General features: G+C 41.2%; 2 protein-coding genes across 4 annotated transcripts; one reads left to right on the top strand and one right to left on the bottom strand.

Annotated features, from left to right (window-relative positions):
• b9d1 (B9 protein domain 1) lies at positions 1 to 4,626 on the top strand. Its single transcript, XM_023265427.3, has 7 exons — positions 1 to 207; positions 343 to 411; positions 989 to 1,100; positions 1,252 to 1,348; positions 2,140 to 2,202; positions 3,615 to 3,682; positions 3,878 to 4,626. The coding sequence occupies exons 1-7, from the start codon at positions 145 to 147 to the stop codon at positions 4,024 to 4,026; spliced, it is 621 nt and encodes a 206-aa protein (XP_023121195.1). The 5' UTR covers positions 1 to 144; the 3' UTR covers positions 4,027 to 4,626.
• Positions 4,366 to 25,406, bottom strand: epn2 (epsin 2). Of its 3 annotated transcripts, none has more exons than XM_023265379.3 (10): positions 25,221 to 25,406; positions 18,853 to 19,575; positions 17,659 to 17,813; positions 13,476 to 13,588; positions 12,310 to 12,414; positions 11,657 to 11,813; positions 10,690 to 10,842; positions 10,152 to 10,244; positions 8,691 to 8,924; positions 4,366 to 8,090 (listed from the first exon to the last, which is right to left on the bottom strand). In XM_023265379.3, exons 2-10 carry the CDS (start codon positions 19,278 to 19,280, stop codon positions 7,726 to 7,728), a joined length of 1,803 nt encoding a protein of 600 aa, XP_023121147.1. In that variant the 5' UTR covers positions 19,281 to 19,575; positions 25,221 to 25,406; the 3' UTR covers positions 4,366 to 7,725. The 3 variants fall into 3 exon arrangements, with proteins under 3 accessions (XP_023121147.1, XP_023121148.1, XP_023121149.1); XM_023265380.3 differs by having other exon boundaries at positions 10,215 to 10,244; XM_023265381.3 differs by lacking the exon at positions 10,152 to 10,244.
• Between the last annotated feature and the right edge of the window lie 679 nt (positions 25,407 to 26,085).

Raw genomic sequence — 26,085 nt, 5'->3', positions numbered from 1 at the left:
GGCGGGTCGCCGTAGGGAGGAGCAAGCGTCGCCCTAGCAACGGGCAAGGTTTAGCTTAGTTAGCAATAGAATCATTCTAAGGCAAACTGAGTTACTGGTTAAGGAAAAACGCCTTAAACTTCCAGCTTACTAACCGAAGCTGTGATGGCGACGAGTAACCCGTCCGTGTTTTTGCTCACAGTGAACGGGCAGATAGAAGGAGCGAACGTGAGCGATGCTTCTTGTGTGTTAGCCTATCCTAGCAGCTACATTTTCAGCTAGCATTAGCAACTTAGCGTCTTATTTCTCAGTTTGTGTTTCTACACTTCCAGGTATAAACGTTGTACTTTTGTTCTTTTTCAGTTTCCAGAGTATGACGATTTGTACTGCAAATACTGTTTCGTCTACGGTCACGACTGGGCTCCCACCACGGTGAGTAGCTGGCTGGTTAACAAAAAAAATATATGCATAAAATCAGTATCTGATTCATCCATAAATGTACATATTCAGCTACGGTAATTCTTGTTGTTGGACCAGCCTAGATATAAATAATCCCTGCTATCACATGCTGTTGATGTGTAACATTTAATGTGAATTTGTACATATCTACCTATGGTAATCCTTATTATTGAAGAAGCCTAGTTATGAATCACAGTTCCCTGCTTCCACATGCTGTAACATTTAATGTATATTGGTTCCAAATATCGACAGTCTCTTTGAATACTAATAATTGGTATCTGCCCTGGAAAAAAAACATATCTACTATACTTACTACTTAATACTTAATATAAAATTACAAAAATTTGTTCAAAGGTGCAATGACAGTATAACAGTAAAATATTATGTTATTGTTCTCTTCTTCTGGGACATCCACTATGTATTAAAGATTATAGCATTTTGATAGTATAGTATATTTCCACATAAATGCAACCTTTTCAAAGGCTATCAAACAGTTGAAATCATGTGTGTGAATCACATTATTTGAAAATCTATGTCTGTTTCCCTCTAGGGGTTGGAGGAAGGCATCACACAAATAACCCGTAAAAACAGCCAATCTTCACACAGGTTAATATGGAACTTTCCACTGGAAACAACGTTTAAGAGCACAAATCCTTCTGGATGTAAGCATTACCCACATACACAAACTACTTGTACCTGATTTGTAGCCCATTGTTACATGTCACTGGTTAGACTCTATTATTCTCTTAGAAATCCTATGTAAAACTTCAGAGGTTTATACATATTCATTTATGACACTTGTTTATTTTCCAGGGCCTCAGCTAGTAGTGAGTGTATACGGTCCAGATGCGTTTGGCAACGATGTGGTCAGAGGCTACGGAGCAACACATGTCCCCTTCACCCCTGGACAGTCAGTACAACTTCCATTTACTTCCTCTTGTTTTTTATTAATCAAGCACATCCAAACCAAAACTTACCCATCTTCTCATTTCTCAGTGTGTACATCCTTGATTCATTTCCTTGTCCTCGATGAGACGAGAAAGAGACATGAGGAGAGGGAAATCTAAGCAACAGACATTTGACAAAATCAGACATTCTGGCTTCAAAGCTGCCATTTCAACCCTTTGATGCACAACATGGGTCAATAGATACCCATTTTCCATTAAATATGGGTCACTTTTGACCCACGTTGTGCGTTAAAGAGATAAAGCGATGTCAGATTGTACGTGACAAGTCAGTTGTTTTGTTTTTACCTTTAAATTTGACATACTGTTGTAGATTATTGATACCACTGTGGTTTGTATTTCCTATGCAGTCAAGCCCCTTCTTATATCACATGTAAAAAAAGAGACTATTGCACAGGATTCAATGATAATAAACCTCATTGCTCCTCTGGCAGGCTTCCGCTAACCTCGAAATGTATTTTAGACATTCCTCAGGTTGGTGAATTCAGCTTTATTTCTGGCTTAGTTCCAAGGACAGAGGACACGAAGTGGCAAAAAATAGAGAAATGAGAAGAAAAATTATTTTTAGTGTAACTAGTGCTTGAATGTAATTTATTTTTTAGTAAAAAGTCACACACCTACTTAAAGTATGTAGCTATTTTTTATTTCATCCAATGGACCATACATTGTATTTTTTTAATTCAATCTAGAACACATATTTAAAAAGATAATAATCTAATTGTTTTTTGTTCCCCAGACATACAAGAACCATCCCCATGTTTGTTCCTGAGCCGACGTGGAGACTTCAGAAGTTCACTGGGTGAGATATGTGAATATTTTGTGTAGTTCTCTCTTGTAGCAGCTATGGCACTGTGGCTGATGAGTTTTGCCTGCTGGGGGAAGCAGATGATCTCAGAGCATTATCAAATATTTACTGTTCCCTTCTCTCTCTCTTGGTGTGTGTATGTGGCTCCAACTGAGGATACAGTGTTTGGCCTAGCTGCTACTGCTATCAGTGGATGGCAACACACACACACACACACAAAGAGATATTCAGAGTCAATTTCAATTCCTAACTACACAATAGGTTGTCAGATTCAAGAACGCATGTCTGCAACTGTGGAGCATGCAGTTGTATGCAAATCTTTGGCCACCCCTGGGAAATTTACATATTTTGTTGATTTTTGGCATGAAGAAGTACGTACAGCTATTGCAGCAAACAAACATGAAAAAATACCCCGTTTTATTTATGGTGTTGGGCACCGCTTCACTTGTAATGTCTCAGATCTTCATTAATGACTCTTTAGAACTAGTAAGCTAGGTCAAGAATAGCTATTAGGATGGCAGACTGATAACTACAGAGCTGATCAATTCTGGCTCTTCAAACTGTACAGTAATACTTGACAACCGTGGGTCCTTCTAAGCAACTGATTGAAGCTAATGGATGCATACAAAGCAAATAAATGCTATAAACAGATATCAAAACACTTATCAAAAGGGAATGTGAAAGGCGGCTAGCTTCTGTAACAGGACACTGATACAAAGCAAATGTTAAAATCCACCACAGAGTTCTTGAAGAAACACAAGATGAAGCTTCTGGAGCAGCCCTCACAGAGTCCTGACATGAAGATCATTTAAATCTTAAATATGCTGTACATTCCAAGGCAGCCTAAAAATATCTTAGAACTTCAAGTGGAGAGATTGGGGGAAAATTCCCAAACCTTTTCACATGCCAAGGTCATGAAAGAAAAGCAACAGTACATCAGCACTTGAAAATCTACTTCTTGTTGCTAAAAAACAAACAAACAAAAAAAGAAAACAGTAAAATATCCAAACTGCCCTTGGAGCTCAGACTTTTGCCTTAAATTGTATCTAAAGGTGGGGCTTTCTCCTGCTCATGCATTTGACCAGGTTTTACTTTTCTTTTTCTATACACACCAATGCCATTGTAGCTGTAGGAAACAATAAAGCATCACTTTCCTGTGTGGGAGGCTTCAGAATAGCAAATATTTACAAAAAAAATCATCATCTTCAAATTGTTTTAAATCAACAGAGTATGATGATACTGACATAATGTCCATCTTGAACTAGAAGTATATTATTAACCCCATGTGTGGCAACTGTAGAGTGTAAACTGTATACAGTATACGAGGATGAGATAGTTTACTCTGAGCTTCAGTGCCTTTCTTTACCTTTGTAGTTTTTAACATGTTTTTTTTCTCTTTTGTTTAGCTGGTTGTTGGGACGGCGGCCCGAGTACACAGACCCTAAAGTAGTAGCCCAGGGTGAAGGCAGAGAAGGTCTGTGAAGCACATGTACTTTGTTAGTTGCACAGCAGCTCTCACCATGTCGGTACAGAAACATAACATGTTGAAGTGGAAATTGTGTCTACAACCTTGTACATGTTCAAACTGCAAAATGCATACATTGTACTTTTCAAAGTAACATTACTCCATTTTTTTACATTGCAGTTTGTGTTCTGCTGTGTGTTGCAGTGACTAGGGTTCGTTCTCAAGGCTTTGTCACAGTTTCCTTTCACATCATGACTAAAGACATGAAGAAAATGGGATATGACATCGGACCATCAAGCCCTGCAAACACAGCATCTGTCACATCTGGCTGGTCAACAGAGGAACAACAATGACATCTAATAAGAGACTGTTGGAAATTTGGGACAATTAACCTTTTCACTCATTCTCTTCCCACAATGACGTATTTGTCTGCCAAAGTAATACAGAACGCTCACATCAACTAATTTATTTGTTCACCTCTTTGATAGCATGTAAATCCACAATCCTGCAATGCTAAAAATGCAATTATTTTGATGTGATCATAGTTATTTAGATATTTTCTATTGTCCTACTTTGCTATTTTTTTAAAAAACTTTTTTAAAATATATGTAAATTTCATCAAAAGCCTTGTGTGAAAATGTTTGTTTCGACCTTGTGGTTTAAAAAAATATTCAAGGACACAGACACCCGAGTTACAGAGCTGAAGTGATACACATTTTATTTTGAACCGATGCAGCTACAGTTGTCCTCATCCAACAGGGTGTGGCCTGCTGCGTTCGTTTGTTTAGATGCCGTTAAAATACCACAATGACTTTTCCTACAAAAACCCATTACACAGAATAATAAGGTATACAGAAGAACAGTATGTTACAATAGTACAAATGATAAATTATATTATACAGTTATAATGCCAATGGGTTGGGCACGTATCCAATTAAAAAAAAAAAACAAAACAGCCTGCTCCCGGTACTATGAGAAGGGTAACTAGACAGACATGAAAAAGAATAAAGGAGGCTGTCTATGCATATAAAGACAGACAGCCCATAAGGTCAGTTAGTCCTCTTGATAAAAGCATAGTGAATACATAAAGTAACACGGAGGAGCTCGCTACACACAGGCCACATTTTCACTGCACCATAGCCACGACTGTGAAACTGCTGCCAGGGATCAAGAAAAAGTGTTCAATTGCAGTGTCGTCTGACTGTTTGGGAGTGCTCAAATTGTTCAAAAACAGTAAAGGCTTTTTTTGTTGCTTTTTTTGGTAAATGCATCAATAACAAACTTTTCCCACAATCGCTGGAGTAGAGTTTAAGGTCAGGCCGCAGTGAAATACAGGCCAGTGAGAAAGTGACACGTCTTAGCTAGAATATCATAATAGCTTTTCAATAAACAAGACTCTATTAGCAAATCTAACTTTGCAAAACACAGAGCGTTAAGTCTTCTTGTCTTTTTCACTTTTCTAACTCCAATTTTTGCATATATTTAGTTGAGATTAAAAATGTTTGCTGGTCTGCAAGTAAGTGTAACAATCCATTCATTCAAGACCCCAAGCATTAAAAAAAAAAAAAAATCATTACCACCACCGTCAGTGTTACCATCAAATTCATACACACAGTTGGAGATGCCCCTCCTTTTGCCTGAGAAATGAAGGTCTGCGTTAAGTGGAAACATCCACGGTCCTGCGGTGTAGCTATCATACCACAGCAGACCATGAGGGGGCGCCAACCCACACCATAAGAGGGAAAAAAAGCCTTCCACAGTAACAATACAGGCAGTTATACTGACAGAGCTGAGGAGACTACAGTGACTTGTAGACAAAAAGGGTCTATACACCAGGTGCAACTCATCTTTAGCCGTTTTTCATCAACCAATAGAAGAGAGAGATGCTCATCTTGCTGTCAGTAAATGCGCTGATATTCAGCCAACAGTAACACTTTCTTACACAAACTCTGAACAAAATGTAAAATAGCTCTGAAATATAAAACAATTTAACGATGGAGTCTACGACACCATGAGCATCCATAAACCAAAAGGAAAAATGTCAGTGAAGTGTGACCCTACTGTTCAAAGTACGGCATCCTCAGAAATCACAGTCGCTATGACTTTGGTAACAGTTGTGCTTCTAAGAGAAGAGAATTACATGGCCTACCCATAGGGTGAAAAACTAGAATGACAGAAAATGGACAAAAGAGAGGATAAAGATGACACACGGCTTAGCTAGTACATGGCTCCAAAACTCAGAAAAGGCTTGGCTATGGATTTACATCTAATGAGTAAATAACAAAAAGTAACCAACAAAATGAACAACTGCTTGTGTACAAGACATGACTCGTTATTTGCTGCGGGATTCCCTGTGCTGTCAATAGTCTGATCTTGGAACAGCCCCATTCGAGAGTGTGTGTGTGTGTGTCCACGTTGCAATGTTCTTGTAAATAGATTAGCCAGAGCAAATCCAGTCGGAGGTAAACTCTTCACAACACTGAGTGGCTGACATGCCCTTTAAACCTGGAGCTTTCTTTGCAACCTTGTCACTATAGTAACATTCCTTGATAAATGGTTGCACATTTGTACACACATGCGCACACTCACACACACTTAAGGCTGATGATGCCTAAATTACCCCTTATTTTGAGTTGCACTTCAGAAACTAACTTGAGCTAAATGTGAGTAGGTTTCCTCTTAACTGAGTGAGAAATGGAAAAAAAAATTGCTCATTAAAGTACACTTGGAAGCTAAACATATCTCTCACACAAACTTCACACACACGCACACACACACAACCCTCCCTCATCCCTTTGACCCTAGTAGCAAACTTAAAAGAAAAAACAACTGTCCCAAGATGCCTCACTGCATCCATATGTTCAGATAGCAAAATACTGATGCCATCACAGTTTGTGTCTTTTTCTCTAAACACACACTGGGTGAAACTCAGTGGCAAATACATCAACATGTAGCTGTTAGTATCGGAGCAGTAACAGTACACCTGCATATGTGCGCACACACACACATAGAAAGAAAAACAATAACTGTTCACTCATTTTTTCCACCTTTAGGGGTTAAAAAGAGGGTTTATCTCCTCTGAGAAGTGTTCATTGTTAATCCTGTGACCCGCTGAGGTCAAAGTTCATGTGGAGGGTCAGAGAAAAAGGTCCAAGGTGAGGGGAAGTGACCAGACGAGAGTTGTGTGACTGACTGGTACCAAGAGCCGAGGCAGTGTGTGTCGTCTCGGTCGTTTTAGCGGCTAAACTTCCTCCCTAAGCTAAGGTGTAACGGTGAGCCCAACAGTCGCAGAAAGAAAACCAAAAAAAAAGCAAAAAATTGTGCAAAATTCCTGCTTTGTAACACACACATATACACACACACACACACACACACACACAGAGTATAAACACATCTGACCATCTCTCATCCTTACTCCAGTGTGTGTAAGTAAAACTCACTGGAATATACACAGTGTAAAAGTACTGAGATGTGCACTCTCTTGCACACACACACACACACACACACACACACACACACACACACACACACACACACACACACACAAGCTGACAGGGCTTATAAAAGATTAGCTCTAGTGAAGAGATAAGATCCTGGCATTAGTACAGTCAAACTCTCCTGTCACTCCACCACAGAAGAGGAAAAGAGCAGTCCTAAGGGAAGAAGTAAGGGAGAAGAGGCAAATGAATGAGTAGAGGACAGGGAGGAGAAACTGTCCTGCCTCGGTGGAAAAACTGTAAACACCACTGCTACTCTTTAAAGTCTGTAGACAGAAGCAAACTCTTCGTGGTCATCAACATCATCATCATCATCATATCAGTATGGAACACACAGGACTAGGCAGCTTTTAGCATAGAAAGAAAGAGGAAGAAAGAGAGGAGGAAGGGAGTGTGGTAAAGTTGGAGGAGGCCAGGCTGTGACCTGGCTAGGAGTTGGTTAGAAATGAATACATGGGATAAGACATCTCCTTGTTCATTTTGAAGCCTCTTAAGGAGCTGAAGTTGAAGACAGATGAGGGGTTACTCTGGCCAAGTTGTTCCCCAGTCAACCCCTCACAAAAGGAAGGGGTTGGTGGTTCCGGCAGGCTGCGTTCCAGCATGGGGGGGCATGCTCATCAGTGGCTGCGGCATGGACATGGAGGCTGGGATTCCTGCACTCATCCCTGTGCTCGTCCCCATCCCTCCCACAGCACCGACCCCCATTCCGGGCACAACGTGGCCCATGGGGGCCATCCCTGCCAGGGGGACCATGGTGATGGGCTGAGCGGGCATGGTGGAGAGGGATATGGGCTCTGCCATGCCGCCAAAGCCAGAGGGCATCGGGCTGACGCGCATCTGGTTGAGGGTGGGGGGAGCTGGCTGGCTCACTTGGAAGGGGTTGGCATGGGGTGCTGGAGCTGGAGCTGGAGCAGAGCCACCTGAATAAAGACGAAGAAGCAACAGTAAAGAATTGTATATTACTGGGCCCAACACATGTTTAGTTGGATTATGTCAAATTGACAGGCACTTTATGTAGTAATTGGAGTACACCAAAAAGCCTCAGGAGACTAAACTAGATCCTACTTAGGCTGGGCATGCAACAGGAAAACATGCTACTGTCATCTAATGGAGAGAATTCATTGTGATTCATAAGTCTGCCCACTAAGTTTACACTAGTAAAGGCAGGGCAGGGCCAGTGATTCAGCATTAAACAGCGCAGCCATCTGTGACTGCCTGTGTGCTCAGGGCTGCATGTGTATGTCCATGTTATTCCTGGCTTAGCGACTACACTCTTTCACTAGCACATTCTTATCTAATCAGTACGGATTAAGCATCGTGTTTACCTTCTCAAAAAAACCTGCCTGTGACATTCACTTAAAAAGCTACTTGCTTTGCTTAACCTGTCCCATTCAACAAAACAATTACACGTTTCAACACTTCTGGAATACAGATGGCATACAATCTATAAAAGGGATAGAAAGGAAGAACATTTCAGAACATTTCTGAGAGACATAAATCAAATCTTTTTGCTTTCCCACCTGTTGACGCCAAAAATGGGTTGACGACTGGTGCAGGCTGAGCTGGTTTGGTCACCAAAGAGTCCAGATTAACCAGGGCAGCGTTGGGACCCAAGAAGGACTCTGGAGTCTTTCTGGTTGGGTTGGTGGTGACAGAAGTAGATGTTGAGGTGGGCAGGGGGTCGAAGAGGTCCAGACTGCCGCTGCTAGCCAGACTGACCTGGGAGGGGAGAGAGGATGCTATGCCCCCATCACCTGAAGAATGAGAGTAGAGCAGTAGTTGTATTTTACAGATTAAATATTTTCTTTTTGAATTGGAGTAACATTAAAAAAACCTTACATTTCTTCTCATCTGACCTTGCGCTGCACAGATGACTAAAACTCTGTCATAATGTAAACAAGGCTCAGGAATATGAAACTATCCAGTTCAAAGGCAATACGTAAGAGTCACATTTCAAATAATTAATTTTTTCCTTATTCTTGCTGTCTACTCTTGATTTCTGAAAGTCACCATCTCATTAGTACACACATAAGTGTGCCCATCTGCACGTGCAACCACATTCACATTTCACATCAAATAAAAATGAGCTGATGTAATAAAATGATAAGAAGATGCTATTATGAGAGGGCATCAGAAGCTGTTTGTTATGGCAGCAGTCAGACAGCAGCAGAGACATTTATTAATGCACTCACACAAACTCAACATGCCAGTAACCACACAAACAAGGAAATGTCAAAGATGAAAATTGTCACAGAACAGGAACTAGGTTAGAGAGGAGCTAAAAATGTTCATGATAAGACCAGACTGTCCTTATGTGTATTAATGCCCTTTAAATCTTGCATATTTTAGTCAGAGTAGATTCAGACACTACACACTGTAAATGACTGTAACAGTAGTTGTGCTTGTGATGAGATCAAGCAAAAGTCGGACACCAATGTCATCCTCCCACTCTTAGACACTACAGCTAGACCTGTGCCAAACTATTCATAGGAACCCTCTCAGAAAACACCAACCTAAACAGAGATGTGAGTGGGTTTATTTCAGCCATTTTTTAAAGATTTGTTTTTGGTTTACGTGCACTAGAGAAAATTTTACAAGTATGAAAACAGATCTGAGAGGGTTTCAATAAATTGGATGAACCAGGTCTAAAATATATTTAGCAATGCGTACACAAAAGCTGCATCATATTACACCACAGTGATATGAAACCAGACCTGAGCAAACAGCTACTTTTCCAGCATTAGATACAATCACTGCAGAATTTGATTGCATTTGCAATGTAAAGTTATCCATTTGAAAACATGACATCAGTGGTTCCAATTCTGTCTTTGCTCACGTCTGGTGGTATTTACATACAAAGACAAGACATGTGTGTCTGTGCCCTGTACAAACATGTGAGTCTGCAACAGGCATCTTTTCAGACACTGAGGAAAAACAACACAGACTCCGTGTCATTAGGCAGACAAAGACAGGGTGAGTACCAGTGGGGACAGAGGAGGAAGAACGCAGGCTGTCAAACTCTGAGAAGTCTTCTTTGGACGTACCATTGGACACACTGAACAGGTCAAAGTTACCTGGAAGGAGACAGTGCATACATACAAAGGGTACACACACATACACAGAGGGCACATACAATCACATAAACAGACAGCAGACACACACAAAGACAGATGGAAACGGACAACACAAGTATGAATGAGTGTGGATAATTTGGTAAATTAAAAGATACAAATAAACACAATAAGCAACTGAAAGCACACAGATGGGCATAAACATGGAGGATTATACAATGTTTGAGCATAAAATTTGAGTCATCAGCCAGCCACTGATGAGATATTCTTCAGTCTTAAAACTGAAAAAGTTTAGAAAGTTCAAATGTCCAATACTTCTCCATCTCAAATTCACTGTTTCCAGATGGCAAGATTACCACCTCATTTGTGGATGTAAAGTGGAGGTTGCGGCTGCTGGATGGAATGAATTTTCTAGCATCTGAACTAATGTGCTTTCCCTCATGGTCACCTGTGTTGGAAGTCTTAGAGCGTGCAGCTGCAGAGCCCCACGGGTCAGAGGCAGGAGTGGAGTTTGGTGCCCAGGGATCGCTGCTCTTCATGGGTGGGACAGAAGGAGGTGCACCCCATGGGTCCACTGGGGCTGCTGGCCTTGGGGCAGATCCTGAGGAGAGATAGGGAGGTTTAGTGAGAAGAGAAGGGTAAATGTATGTGAAAATGTGGAAACTGGAAGATGAAAGTTTAAATGTAATGCATTGACCCCATTAGGCTCATTCATGAGACAGCAGTTACCCTCCTCACTATTATGATTCCAGTCTGCTCCATATACTCATAAACCTGAGACTAAGCAATGCAGAAAAGCATCAAATTATTACTAGTTAAGCTGTATTTTAGCTCCACACACATGCTCCTATTCTTTAGACGGCCCCAGTCTGAACAGGGTATTACATGTCTTACTCCCCAAGTCTCCCTCCCTGCACCGACAAGCCTCCACACTCCTTTCCTTCACAATATCATCCTCTAACGCCCTCCCCCTTCCCCTAGTCTCAGCGAAGTAATGCTGCTGGGCCAGTGGAGCAGCATTCCTATTTAACAAAGAGTCACAGTCCTTCGAGCTGCAGGTGGAGAGCAGAGACGCCTTTCTCTCTCTCTCTCACACACACACACACACACACACACACACACACACACACACACACACACACACACACACACACACACACACACACACACACACACACACACACACACACACACACACACACACACACACACACACACACACACACACACACACACACACACACACACACACACACACACACACACACACACACACACACACACACACACACACACACACACACACACACACACACACACAGAGAGAACTAAGTCTATACTTCTCAATGATGGCAGAAAGCATGTGGATATTGTATGATGTGGCCATTCATGAAAGAGTATCTATGTGTATGTACCATAAGGCTGCCATGGGTCTGCCGATGCAGCAGCAGCTCCAGCCCCAGCCACAGCACCGGCTCCAGCCCCAGCCCCAGCACCAGCCCCTGTGCCCCATGGGTCAGCACTGGCACCAGGCTCTGGAACATCCATTAGATCCATCAAAGATGACTGTGGCTACAGAGAGATAGGGAACACTGGTAAGAAAAACTAAACTACAGGAGACTATATTAAAGCAAAAGAAAGCACTCAGACAAATAAGGAAATGCAAAAATGCAATGAGTACAAATACAGAGGGAATAGGTAAGCAGGAAAAATGTAGAAAGGACCATCTTCTGGCCTTTAGCTGCTACACTACAAATACTGTTCAAACATAAGGATCGCAGATGTCATTATATATTGAGAAAAACATAAGCCACAGTCATGCAAGCCTACTTCTTCAACACTTTAGCTCTGTCTGCCCTCAAACTCCGGCCAGCCAGCTATTCAGGCAGAATAATGACGAGTTAACTCAGCAGTCTGCAGCCAGTTAGTGGCTTCATTACTGCTACTGAAGGAACAGACAGGGTTCGGCAGAAAAAGGGGACAGGGAGAGACGAGACTATTTCAGGAGCATGTTTATGATAATGGAATAACTGAGTCACCCCAGTCTCCATGTTTGTATGCATTTTACCTCTTTCTTCTTCTTGGCCAGTTTTGCTGAGCCAGGGCCTTCTTTCTTGCTCTCCTCCAAGGCCATCTGTAGTCTCAGGTCGTCCCCTCTGCGTATGCGCTCCTCCTAAACACACACACGCACACACACACACACACACACACACACACACACACACACACATACAGAAAACAGTTTGTACTAGCAGCATATTTGCAACTTCTTTCATGTCTTCTTAAAATGTAGCTTCAGTGGATTTGTTGTTGTGGACAGCATGACATATGCAGGACAAGTGCCTAATCAAGGACATTTTTGTACCTAAGTTTCTTCTCGTATTTAGCTAAAGTCAAGATCATTAACCCTCTGAAACCATGCTTTTGTTTTTTGTTGTAAATTTGCTAAATTGCACCATTTGTCAGAATAAGAAACAGGAAGAATCATCAGATATTCAACTTTTCGACGGCTCTTGAACTAATCTTGTGTTCACATAGAATATTTACCAAAAAGGCTAAAATCATTACATTTTATCAACATTACTATAATTAAGGTCTCATTTAATATTTTCAGACTTTAAAAAATTCCAATTGCACAAAAAAAAAGTTCCAACCAAGATGCGACCCTAACTGACTCAATGATACTTCAGGGATTTTTTGGCTGAACTGGGCTGAACTGCAGGTTGTTCTACACAAAGCAGAGAGAAGACAGGAATGGAAACAATTTCCAAATGTAAGTGGTAAAATATCTTTGGTATGTAAAGCCACCGTTTTTTCAAGTACTGATAACGCTGATGAGCACTTGGAAGAATGTCATACATGTTGCCTCCAGGTTTTTAAAATTTTTGTAAAATCCATAATCAGAGAAATTTAACAATAGTTTTCTTTTTCTTTTATGATTTATGGCATTGTAAGTTTGTTAATCTGCACAAAAGACATTTTCAAGTTCTCTCTGCTTCTACCCATGATTGCATTATTTCCATAGCAGATGTAGGACTTCATGCTATGTTATGTTAGTGAGTAAAAATGTGGCAGAAGCAAAAAAACAATCAGAAATTGCTTAGGGTCCAGAGGGTTAATTGACACAGAATTTCAATTTGTTTACTGGAAACAGGCACACAAAAAGAGAAGAAAAGAAATGGCACATATGGATTCTGTCATGTTGGCATATGTATTAGTGAGCAGTATATGTACCTGCTCAGCGGCTTCTCTGCTCATGGCGAGCGCAAGTTGCAGCTGTAGCTCCTCCTCTCCACTGGTCTGAGGTCTGGCCTGCTCCAGCTCCGAACCTGCATTGGGGGACGTGGCTAACGGACACAAAATCTGTGTTAACATCATTTCCACATGGGAGGCTATCCAATACTTCACATATTATAGACAGTAAAATGGCTATAGACATTCTCTGTGTTACTCCTCCAAAGTCAACTGCTGTTACAATAAAAACAATCACACATTTTGGACTAGTAAACCATGTCATATTTTATTTACACTGTACAGAAATTTCAGTGTGTTTGTGTGAGCGTGTGAATATAGGTCTTCAGTGAGCATGTGAGGGATGACAGTCCATTCAGCTTATTGGATTAGGTCGGACCATGTGGAAGCACAAAAAACACAGACACTGCACGTGGTGGGCAAACACACACGCATGCTCTCTGGCTAGGAGAAAGGCATCACAACATGAATAGACGTCATAGGGGTAGCCTACGTTGTCTTCTTTAACTCCAAGTGCAAAAGTGTGCTTGGAAACAATAATGTTGTTGTTTCCATAGAAATTACCATTCTGCCCATCATCATTTTCTCTCTACACATTGTCACACCTTCTGCTTCACCATTTTTGTGTGAACGTTGTGGGTGCACAAATGAATTTTTACAGTAAGTATTTTTTTAGTCTGCTTAATTAATGATTGTCTATGTGATGTTTCATATGCAAAGATGTTTAATCAGTAATGACAAGTAACTACTGGGAAAAAAAAAGTGATGCGCACAATCTGCCGTGCTATGAACAACACAGACCAATCATGACTTGCTTTGCTGCTGATATGGACTCCCAAACATACTGCATATGCACACACTCACTCAATACTCATTACATCCTGATCAGAATCATGTATAATGTTACCTTACATTGATATATTCTGAATGAAAGCAGCTAGAGAAACGTATGTAAAGACCTTAAAAAAAAAAAACTAACTCAAATATGACGCGGGGAAAGACTGATGGTTAGTTTCACTATGTGACACGACAAACCATGAAACTTCACGCTTTGACTGACATCTCTGTGTGAAGATATTTTTGGCAGTACGTATCATATCAGCAGGTTTTCTATAAACATACAGAGTAAATTTGCCACATCAAAATGTTTCCATCATGAGAAGATGGAACAAGACAGAGACATTTCCTTGAACAAATAAAAGGCTTGAACCTTCTGTGAAATGACTGAAGAAAGATGATGTCAACCTAATACCCTAACACTATAACATGAATAAAACAGATTAAGACTATTAATGTGTTCAATATGAAGCAATATTACAGTCAAATTATTGCATGAAGCGTAAGAATGGCCAGTAAGAGCAACAATACATGGTTAGGACTGAACAATGCAAATATGTTGGCCTTATACAAACTTCAGTTAGCTGCAAAAAATCCAAACTGCCTCTGAGACAGCACCGATTGTCTCGCTCTTTGTATAATCCCACACTAACTCCAAGATGTTGAGATAATGACTTTGTGGGGGCATGCCATCTGTTGCAGGAAAACTTCTTCAAGCTGAAGATGGTTATCGATGACTGTGGCAGGATGTTTGGGGTCACTGTCATGCTGAAGACTGACTACGGGACTGATCAGATGGCACTGTGAGAGAGATAAATCTAAACATGGAAAGAGTCTAAACCTTTAGAACAGTACTGCATAGCCCTAAAAAATAATTCACTCTGTCTTGCAACTTCAGCCTTAGATTTGGAACCTTGTCTCTTTGTTCAAGTCTCCACGTTTCTCATTTCCTGCCTTACTTGTCCTTGTCAAAGCCATGTCCCCAGTGCTCTGTCTCCAGGCTATGTATGTCCAGGGAAAGTGACCAGGGGTGAAGGTGTGTTTGTTTAGCTGATGGAACTTGACTCATGGCTTCAACATCAGCTACACGCCTGCTTTAAATAGACAGTGAACACAGCTGTACCAATGCTAACAAAGAGACCATGTAACCCGAGAGAACATGTTGGATTGATATGGGCTTATCTGACAAAATGAGCAAAACAAATACCCCATAAACTCAACTTTGAAGTTCCGACAACATGCTGTCTTTTTTGTAGATTTGTTCATACCTGTGATTAACAAACACAGCGGCAACCTTCTATCAAAAGCTCTCTTTAAAGTTCTCCAAAAACAAGCTAAGCTAAGCTAATACAGACTGAACTGGCATAAAGAAACAACCAAGTGCAACACTTGGTAGCAGCGAGACTGAAAGACAAATAAACAAAACTCAAAGCCAACTAAAACACCAGTTTCTTACCCACCACTGTGGGAATGGACCATATATGGGTAGTCACAATTTCTTGGCACTCTGTACAAGCACAGCTCTCCCAGTAAGCAGAAAAATATCAAAATGCTTTATTTTCTGGATCAGTCTTCTATCCATTTCCTCTACCACTTGTCAGCTGTTTAACAAGTTAATCCAGATCATCCTCATTTTGGTTGTTTCTATGTTTAATGACATTGCAAATAAACACAGTGCTGAAACTAAAGGAAAACATCATCTAAATTATGAAGTAATAAAAAATACAACACATAACAACCACAGAGGATAAATTATAAAACTATATATATCTGATGTATGTACAGTTTGACATTAAACTGCAAAAAGACCATCAGACTATATGCACACAGATGGAACATTAAACTTGCACTTTGGGTTAATTAACTAGCTCTGCGTTTTTTATCTGTATTTTATGGGTCATAAACATTACCGAGAAATAACATTTTCTCTGTAATCATAAAGCATAATTGAAAGAGTCATAAAAACTAGGGCAAAACCTGCTTTTGCTATTTTTTGGTTAACCTCGGGGAAATTACAGATTAATTTAGGGTCTTTCACATACGTGCATGTGGCAATGACACACAGCTGCCGGTGTGGGATGACAGGCACAAATAACTTTTCAAAATTCTAACCATCAACAACATTAAAAAACAGTATTAATAATGCCAGAGAGAGGAACCACATATGAAATCACCAAAAATACAAAAAGAAGAAATCTATATTGTATTTATGACATTTTAATGTTTATGACGTGCTTTAATGCTGTGGAGACTAGGGTTAACACCTGCAGGGCCATTCATTCACACCCTGTCTGGACAACAATACTCGGAAAGTTCGACTGGAATCCCAAAAATCCCCCCTGGCAACTCCCACAGCTCTAGCTCGGCCTGACTCCCATTGGCCAGCCTCTCCATCAGTTTTCTCCACTGATGACTCAGCTGCTGAAGCTTCCGCCTATGAGCTGCACACTGAAACATAACACAGGAATGTGGGCCACAAAGTAAAAGATGACCGCGCACCCCATGCTTCACGCAAGAGCCGTGCAAGCTCAAACCACATGCATGGCAAGAGACAAATACACTCCCACAGGCATGCACACACAGTTATCCTGCTGTGTACAAAGGACTGGGGGTCAGGGTGTGAAAGGAAAAGAGGCCAAAGTGCACTCTTTCATTCCATTTTCACTCCTCTTACCCCTCTGTCCCTTACCCTATTTCCTGACTGTGATTTCAGTTTCTTTTCAACTCAAACTTCCTTTCACTCCATCATTCTTTCAGCCTATTTGACCTCAAACTCCCAATTGGTTATTCTCTGTTGGTGTGAATCCAGTTAAGAAACACCACGAAAATCAGCATTTTATTAACAAAAAATGTCACCAAGTGCATGTGAACCAAATAATATTTGCTCAGTTGCAGAATAATGTGTGTGACATGATACCCAGCTTGGATTAGACCTCCTAGATACAATAAACTGACCCTCAGTGCCCTCTGTCTACCCTGATACACTGTCTGCCACTGTCACTCTGTCTCCAGAGAAATGAGGGTATCACTGAAAAGAGGAGCAGATTCCTCTGTCATGTGGATGAAAGATGATAGAGGGGGTGCTCTCCTTCCTCTTCTGTGTTCATGTGTGTGTGAGAGAAAGACAGAGAGAGCTGAGGAATGCAGCCCTACTGCAGGACTGCAAGCCAGACACAGAACAGGGGGAGGGGCAGTTTTCAGGATGTAGGCCAAAGTTACACCAACTGGGAGACAATAATAACAATGGAGTATACTGCATTAAATGTGTTGTATTAGCAGACAAAAAGAGCCCTGTGTGTTTGCACGGTAACTGTACGCTAATACTCACAGCCATGGTAGGAAGCAGGCGAGCCCTCTGATCTGCCATACTCTTCACTATAGGAAGTGGAAAGGTTGGGTTGAGACGAGCCTCGGCCAAAACCCATCTGATTGCCGCCTGTGGACACCTGGGCCATACGCTCTTTAGTCTTCAGAGCCTGAGACCTAGCAAGATGAAAAGGATAATAGTGTATGTTCAACCATCTGAGCTTAAGTGAAGATACTTAAAAGTGTATAGCATGAAGTCCAAAAGGAAAAGTCAGCATGAGATACAAGAAAGTCTTTGGTCTTTGAAGCTCTTGAGACTAAATCTACTCTCAAAACCACCCTGAATACCAGGGTTTCAAATGGTTTCAGTTCTAAAATGAAACCCAAATTAGTAGTATCAGTCTGGACATACAGCAAAGCCCTCATTTTTGTCAACCTATAAATGACCATACAACAGCGTAATAGTATAGCATAACTTTCCATGCATCGACTCTTGGCAAAAAACGGGTGTGGGTGAAAAAAAAATAGGCATAATCCAAAAGTTCTCAAGCTCCCAGGAGAAATACTACATAACCATACTTATATCATAAGGAATATAATTCTAGAAATATGGGCAAATACAGCATTACATTTTTGTTAACTCAGATGCTTCCTAAGTATTAAACTTCAAAATTTGCTGTAATAAAATAAAAGACAATTTCAAAGTACCAATCGCAGACAAACATGTCAGTGGTCTGCAGAGGAACTCTACTGCACACTTGACATGTGCAGAGGTCTGGTATGGTTCAGGTGTAGTTTGGTCAACTTTGCTGGGTTTCACTTTGAATGCTGAATGGCAGAGCAGTCAGCAGAAACAATGGTGAATAAAGTCTGCTGCCTCAACCAATGACATGTAATTTGAAAGACTGACTCCACGGCTGACAATTCAAATCCTCAACTTTTCGGGGGCCACAGGGGAGAGGAGGCTATCACTGTCACATCTGCAACCCCACAGAATCGTATATCACTTGGTAAATTCGGAGCTTGGAACAGCCTTGTACATTATTTTAGATTCAAGGGTGTAACAGCATCTAAGCATTAAATGTTCACTGAACCTCTGTATATATATATATATATATATATATATATATATATATATATATATATATATATATATATATATAAAGGCAAGCTGAATCCTAAAGTGTTAACTATTGTTCAAATTTAAGGCTCTCACCTCTCTCCTTTAAGGCGGTCCTCGTCTTTGAGTAGGACCACTAGCTGCTTGCTCTTCTCCCTGACATTGATGCCCTGGTCTTTGCCGTCTCTGTCAATGTACTGGAAGTCCTTCAGAGTCTGGATGGCAAAGATGTTCTCTTTGCACTGCAACGCCACTCTCTCTGAGCCCGTCTTGATCAGGTAGTCGAGCAGGGTGAGCGCCTTGTAGACGTGGCGCCAGTTTTTTCCGTGGTCATTGAGCCGTTTCCAGATCATGTTCATGATTTCACTGAAGGCCACCACGTTGTATGTAAGGTCTGCGATCTCAGACATGAGAGAAGATGACGGGCCCCAGGGGTCATTAGACGTGGCCTCTCTGACTTTCTTCTCTGCTTCAGAGTAGTTGTTAACCATGTTCTTCATCTGCCGGCGGATGGTGCTTGACATGGTGGCGGTGAAGATGGGACAGACAAAAAGTAAAAAGTAAACTCTCACACAGGAGAGCAGCTAGAACACCGATAGCGTTTGGTAATGTGCGTATGCTTCCGGTGAAGCTCGTGTTATGTGTCCGCACGTCTGCGTCCTTTCTCACGACGTTAATCTTTTTGTGTAAAAGTGTGTCGTGTGTTTGTTTATGAGGCTTCTCCAGGCCAGTGCAGTGTTCCTGAGTCCTCTAGAACAGCGTCTGTTAAAACCATCTCCACACACACAGTGCAGGCTGCACACATGACCATGCCATCACCTGGGAAATAACAGACAGATAATAGGTTAGTTCAGGGAGGACAAGAAAAGGCATATAGGAAAAGAAAACATATGGAAAAGGAGAAAGAAATTATAGATTTTAAGCCAAGGAGTGAATGCTAAAAAAACTTACTTCAAATCGCTTTCTGTAAGTAGTTATACCCCTCTGTGCTATATTAAATTTTCCTCAATATGTTAGACATTTTAAATTCTTAAACATCTGCTCTACAGTCATGTATTAACCTGAATGTCTTTCAAGAAGGTGCTATTGTAATACCCATTCCCACAACTAAACAATTAGACTGCGTTGATTTGTATTTATAAGAGCAGCTGTAGTGCCTTCCTTTTTGAAACTAGACAAACAACATGTTTCATACTTTCACACTTACATAAGCAATTTCCATGCCTGCCTCGTTCACATTATACAAGGCCTGGGTGCTGTGACCAAGAACTGTACTTCCATTTCTATAATCTCACTTGAGTTTACAGTAACTTGACACAACGGCAAATTACAAGGCAGGGTAGTCAGGTCTGTGTGGTCATGCTATTCCAAAGCTTTTCAGAAGTCTTCAGGTGGCGAGTTGCTCACTGGGTGGGCTTGGAGGACAATCGACACGTACAAACAACACTTCAAATTCAAGCGCATGCCATTTGAAAAAGTCTACAATACTCTACCTTAGATTAACAAAACATCTCAATGCTGAGTTAGCAGTTCATTAAGTATATATGCAAAGCTAAAACACAGTAAATGTTCAGTTTTTGGTGACACTATATCATGCAAATGTGAACAGAAACAGCAAGTCACACATGCATAATGTTTCTCTGAAATGTAAGGTATTGTAAAGCTTATTGGTTCTTAAACCAACATATTAAGGCAAATCTATTCAAAGTAGACACGAAAGTCAACTTTAGCAGCTGAATTTAGAATGCTATAACTTAATTTCAGATAAATTCAAGCATTATTCTCAAACAGTCAATTCAGATCATAATGCATCTCTATGTTCTCTTGCAGCACCACAGGATTAACAGTAAAAATGTGTTTCCACCCTTTGGTGGGTGGCAGGGGAGATAAACCATTTCCAGTCTGCTGATGACTAGAGGAGTGACTGATGACGTCTCTGTCCTTGTTTCTCAAAAATCAGCAGCTCAGCTACTAATCACTTCCTGACTGACACACAGACAAGTATGGATAGAGGATGGAGACTCACAGCTGTGTAACTTGCACATCCGAGCTCCATATGAAACCTTTTGACCATGAAACACTGAGCCTTATGAAACACACATTTATAGTCATGCATGTCCTAATTGCCAAGTAGTGTTCTTAGGTTTATGTGACAAACTGCTGCTTGGAAAGAAAAAAAGAAAAAATATTTCAGTGAAATCTGATACTCTAATACAGTTTAAAGTCAGATGGAAAAGACAGCACACAACCATGAGCGATATCAGCACAGTTACAATTCAAATGCAATTAAATTTATTTAAATCATTCGACTCGGCACTAAACTGCAGTTTAGTTTTTTTCTGTGCCCGCTGTTTCCCTGTGTACCATCTAGGGAGACCTCTGATGACTTATCATATACGGTAATCCGATCTGTGCACCAAGCGTGCGCCAACAGGCCCCACAACCAAGAGCTTCCATGAAGAGAAACGTGTAAAAAGTGATTAGATGTCTATGAAGGCTCTGTGTTACAATGCAACAATTAGATTTTTTCACAGTTTTGACAGTAGTAAGTAGCCATGTACACTGACACTTGTGTATTGTTTCAGAGAGCTCCCTGCCTCGCAATGCCATGGAAAGACAGCTGGTGGCGGACAAGGGTGAGGAAACGAGGAGTGTGAGTGTATTTGGGGGATAAGAAAACAACTTTGCACATCCCATAAATTCACTTAACGCCTGTGAAACGTGATTCCTGTGAGCATGCCCCCCCCCCAAGCGTTTCCTCGTCACCCTCCTCCTCACCCTGCATCCGCATGAATACAGCCCAGACCTAATGACACATCTGCTGCTATAATCACCTATTCACCCGTAGCAGACAGGAGGAAGAGAGGAGAGTCTGTCTTGTCCATCCCACCCTCCTGTGCCCCCTTCACATCCCGGAACAACCCCCACCACCACTAGTCACCCCCAGCACGCATTCGTTCAGTCCTTCTATGCTTAGTTCACTCAAGGCCCAGAAGAGACAGCACACAGGACTTGTTTGTGTTTGTGCAGAAATGCATATTCATGTCTCAGTTCAGGTTAATTACACCCAAATCCCTGAGACTGTTATCATTATTGTCAAACTCTCAGTATGACATGTAGAATAGGAGGGCAACCAGAAAATAACAGAGTCCTGGTGCAGCTTTTTACAACATCAAAACTCAAACACATCTGCTGCCAACCTCTCCGTATCTGATGAACGTACATCGAATCTGAAGAGATACTTAGTCCAGCTCCTGTTTGTAATTCAATCAGCAATACCTCTTAGGATTGTTATCCACATGATAAATGATTTTGTTATCAGTGAACTAAATGTCAAATCTTATGGTTGAGTGGTATGTACATGAAACAAAACTGATTTGTCTACTTGTAGATCTTATACTGCCTAGTGGTACTATTTGATTTACAGATAATCAAACTTAACACTATAGATTTTCTACCCAGTACTACAACCTACATTTTGGATTTGATCTTCATAATATTAGCCCTGCTGACTTTGACAGATCGGGCTGCTTTTGCTGACATAAAGCTGTCAAATTCATATAAAACTACACATCTACTGATGTCAAGAAACTGACAGAATAGTGGCATCAGCAGAAAAAAGTGAACTACAAATGTACATTTATGGTGGTCAAACAGTTGGGACAGAATTTTTTTGAATGAAGCAGAGAAATGACTTATGCATATCATAAAATAATAACATTTACCTTTGAAGTGGATATGGACACAGTATTAACTGTGACATGCAAATTAAAATAAATTCAAATTAAGCTCTACTGTGGGATCCCGTTTTATTCAAACAAGATCCTGGTGAACCCGGATATATTATTATAAGGTCAGTGGCTTTACGGTGAAATAAAAATGCCTTTAAGCTAAGTTATTATTTTAAAAGTAGCTGTCAAAAAATGGATGGATTGAACAATATTTGCAAAACAACTGTGATGATACACGAATAGAAGACAAAAGAAGTGTCCCCAGTGTAACTCTAAATGCAATTCATCTCCTGTCAGCAATTATCAATCACGAAATAGAGTTATATAATCTAACCTGGCAGCATCCATCCAATGCTGTGGTGGTGCTTATCAACAGGTGAAATTCCCTCATTGAACTTCAAAACAAGTCATCTGAAAAAGGTGTCTACAACTCGTAGGGTCAAGACTTGGTCTAAATCAAAGAACATCATCGACAATATAAAGCTTGGCCAACTGTATTTTTGTGCTACCAGTATGCCAGCTATCCCATTCAACTTTAATTACAGCTAACCTACACAAAGCGCTGAGTAAATGGCCTGTGAGAGAACTACAGAGCACACAAACAATATTTTCATCTTATGATATGAAATTGTCAATATTAATTTCTGTATCATAATGACTCAGCATTAAAACACCCAGACTTGGGACAGAAAAATGTGATCGAGAGACAGTGATGTGTGCAACAGAACTATATCGGTGGACGAGCATATTTGGTTTGGCAGAGAACTCACAGAAGTTGTTGCTGTGCTGCCAGTGTATTAAAAAGTTTTCCTAGTTCCCCCTTTTTCAACCTTTTGGCTGTGTCATGGCCAAAAGACATTTATGACTGAACTCAAAACCCAGTAACGACTGCAAATGCACGTCAAGAAATAAATGACTGCTGGACATAACAAACACAACGCAACGAGTCAAACTTATCTTGAATGTGAGTGAGTCTTGGCAAAACCTGGGTAAACTGTGATTGGCATTAAGGGTTGAGAGGCTGCACACTGAGAACAGGTCCACCTTGTCTCACAGAAAGATTAAGGCATGACCTGGAGATAGGAGGCTTGCACAATCGGGGCCGAGTGTGACAGAGTATATTTGTGTGAGTGGAGTGTGCAACAGCGTGACATTAAGTTATCTAGCCAGTTCCTTAACCATCCATTTACTTGTTTTCAGTGACAATCCAGTGTAACCACAGGCATTATACACCAGTAATTAACCCTCGACTGCTCAGCCACCCAAGGATTAAAACAGTCATATATAGTGTGACCAAAACACAGTCAAACCACTAACACTTGTTCCAAATGCCCTAAAAGTGACCATGAGCGTATGCGAGCTATGATGAGCATCAACCCTGACACAGTGCAGAGAAGACAGGACAAGAAGCCACCTCCTGATTCGCCTTTTGTCCTCCCTGGCTGGTGGAGACAGACAAAGCCAAGTCAGGACCGGGAGGAGGACAGTGATGATGCATCTGTCACCCACTGTGTGACTGACTGATCATCCTGACAATAGACAAAGCCCTGCCCCTCACTCGGGCCACGTTAATATCGGTTAAATGTAACACCAAGGGGGAAAAACTCCCATCGAAACACCACCATCTTCGACTATGTCCTGTAAAAATTAACCCTGCCACTGTTGATTATCTGAAAGCAAATATTTTACAGCTTATCAGCCAGCTGGCTTGACCGATTGGAATGAAGCGAGTAAATAGACAGCGCCCACATCGTAAAGAATTTCCCTAACAATATCAATAAATATGTCAAGTCATACTTTGCTGCCTGGAGGTAGTATGCTCCAATTTAGCCGTCATCTCAATAAAAGCACCTGCATCGGTGGAGAAAATATAAACTAAGGCGCTCTTTAAAAAAAAATCACGGCGCCTCCTTGGACTGATGTGATTGATAGTTAGCACAAAAGCTAAAGTAGCTTTAGCTAACGTTCGTTTTATGTGCTGCCTTTTACAGTCAAGTTACCTGCCTGTATTGCGAAATAATGAAAGGTGTGGAAGAGACTGAAGTTTATGCAACGTCATTTTAAAACATCGGATGAAAAAACTAGCCCTCTTGCCCCCTGGGGTTGCCGCTAACATAGCAAGTTTAGTGCAAACTTGCGGCAAGTACTTGCCGTTGGCTAGCAAGGTGAGCTAACGAACAACGCTAACTTGCCTGCATTGATTGAGTTCGCGTTAACTAGTTGCCTCAGCTCATTAGAAAAGTACATAACCCGACTAAAGTTATTTTTACTGCATACTAAATGCCACATAGTTTTGCCGCTGATGCACAGATTTGCGTCAGACAAGCCAACCGCTGACTAACGTTCATATCTAATACGTTATCAAAACTCAGCTTTGAAAAAGTTGGATCAAAGCTAGCAAAGCTTCTGTTAGGTCAGCCAGACTCTACCTCTCTCCCACCAGCAGTTAGGGTGAAAACACAACTGTTGATCACTCTTCGTCTAAATGTAACTTTTACCATTTAATACATCCACTCATAGTCCCTACATCGAAATACACAACCGTTCTTGCTAGCTCCGAAACGTATTTTCTATGTTAAGGCAGTCCATTAGCATGCTAAGCTAGTTAGCAGCCCCTTCAAGCTAGCAGCCAAGACGGGTGCTCGGTGGAGACATCACCAGAGCAAACTGGATTACAGGACACCCTGGCAAAACAAAACAACTCGACTGTCTTGAAAGCCGACGGCAACTTACCATAATTTTTGGGCTACGTCAGGCTCGACTGGTACTCCGGGGTTACACACCCATAAAATAATCGGGCTAATTCCAAGGGTAAAAAAAATCAAGACAGAGTACTTATTTCGCGTTCAGAGAGCTTGTTGCGCCTCCGCCTAGCTACGCGCTGCTAACGCTAAGCCAGCTAAAGCCAGGACTACACGTATCTCCTCCTCCAGAACATGGCGGGCAGAGCGGAGGGGGTGGGGGGTAGCCGGGAAGGGTGTGACCAAGGCGGCTTGACTTGCCAGGGGCATAGGCAGAGCCTCCATCTCTGCTGAAAACTGTAGTCATGTCACCCAGCAAGTACTGTGTAAGTTTACAGCAACAGGGCTGCTATGTAGCCATTACAATTCATATGATAATTTCAAGTTCTGGGAATGATGACTGTGGGCCTTGTTGCTGGAGGAATGCAACTACAAAACACACCAGTGTCAGTTACCATATTTTGAAACCTTCTCTGTTGTTTTAGTTGTTTGATCAAAGCTCTTGCAAAAATCTGGTTCCTCACAGGAATCATTTTCTTTCTTTGTACAGGAAGTTATACCCCAAAAGGATTTAAATGCACAGCCTCGTTACACAAGCATGTACAAGTCATGATTTGTCAGTCCGAGGGATTGCTTTGTGTGTGTTGCAGGTGTGTCAGCCCAAACCGCAGACTTTGCAGGACAGCATTCCATCAGTCACACTTTACCTCTGTTTCTGTTCCACCATCTCATGAGCAGGGATTTAAACAGAGGGAGGTACACCCATCACACATTTCAGACACACAAGCACTAAATGCTTTTGTTTATTCAAATCAGCATCTAAGAATAGGCAAGAAAGGTTCCCTGAAATGTGTGTG

The sequence above is a fragment of the Amphiprion ocellaris genome, chromosome 19 (assembly GCF_022539595.1).
Source record: "Amphiprion ocellaris isolate individual 3 ecotype Okinawa chromosome 19, ASM2253959v1, whole genome shotgun sequence".
Taxonomy (NCBI): domain Eukaryota; kingdom Metazoa; phylum Chordata; class Actinopteri; family Pomacentridae; genus Amphiprion; species Amphiprion ocellaris.
This window is presented reverse-complemented; position numbering and strand designations above follow the sequence as displayed.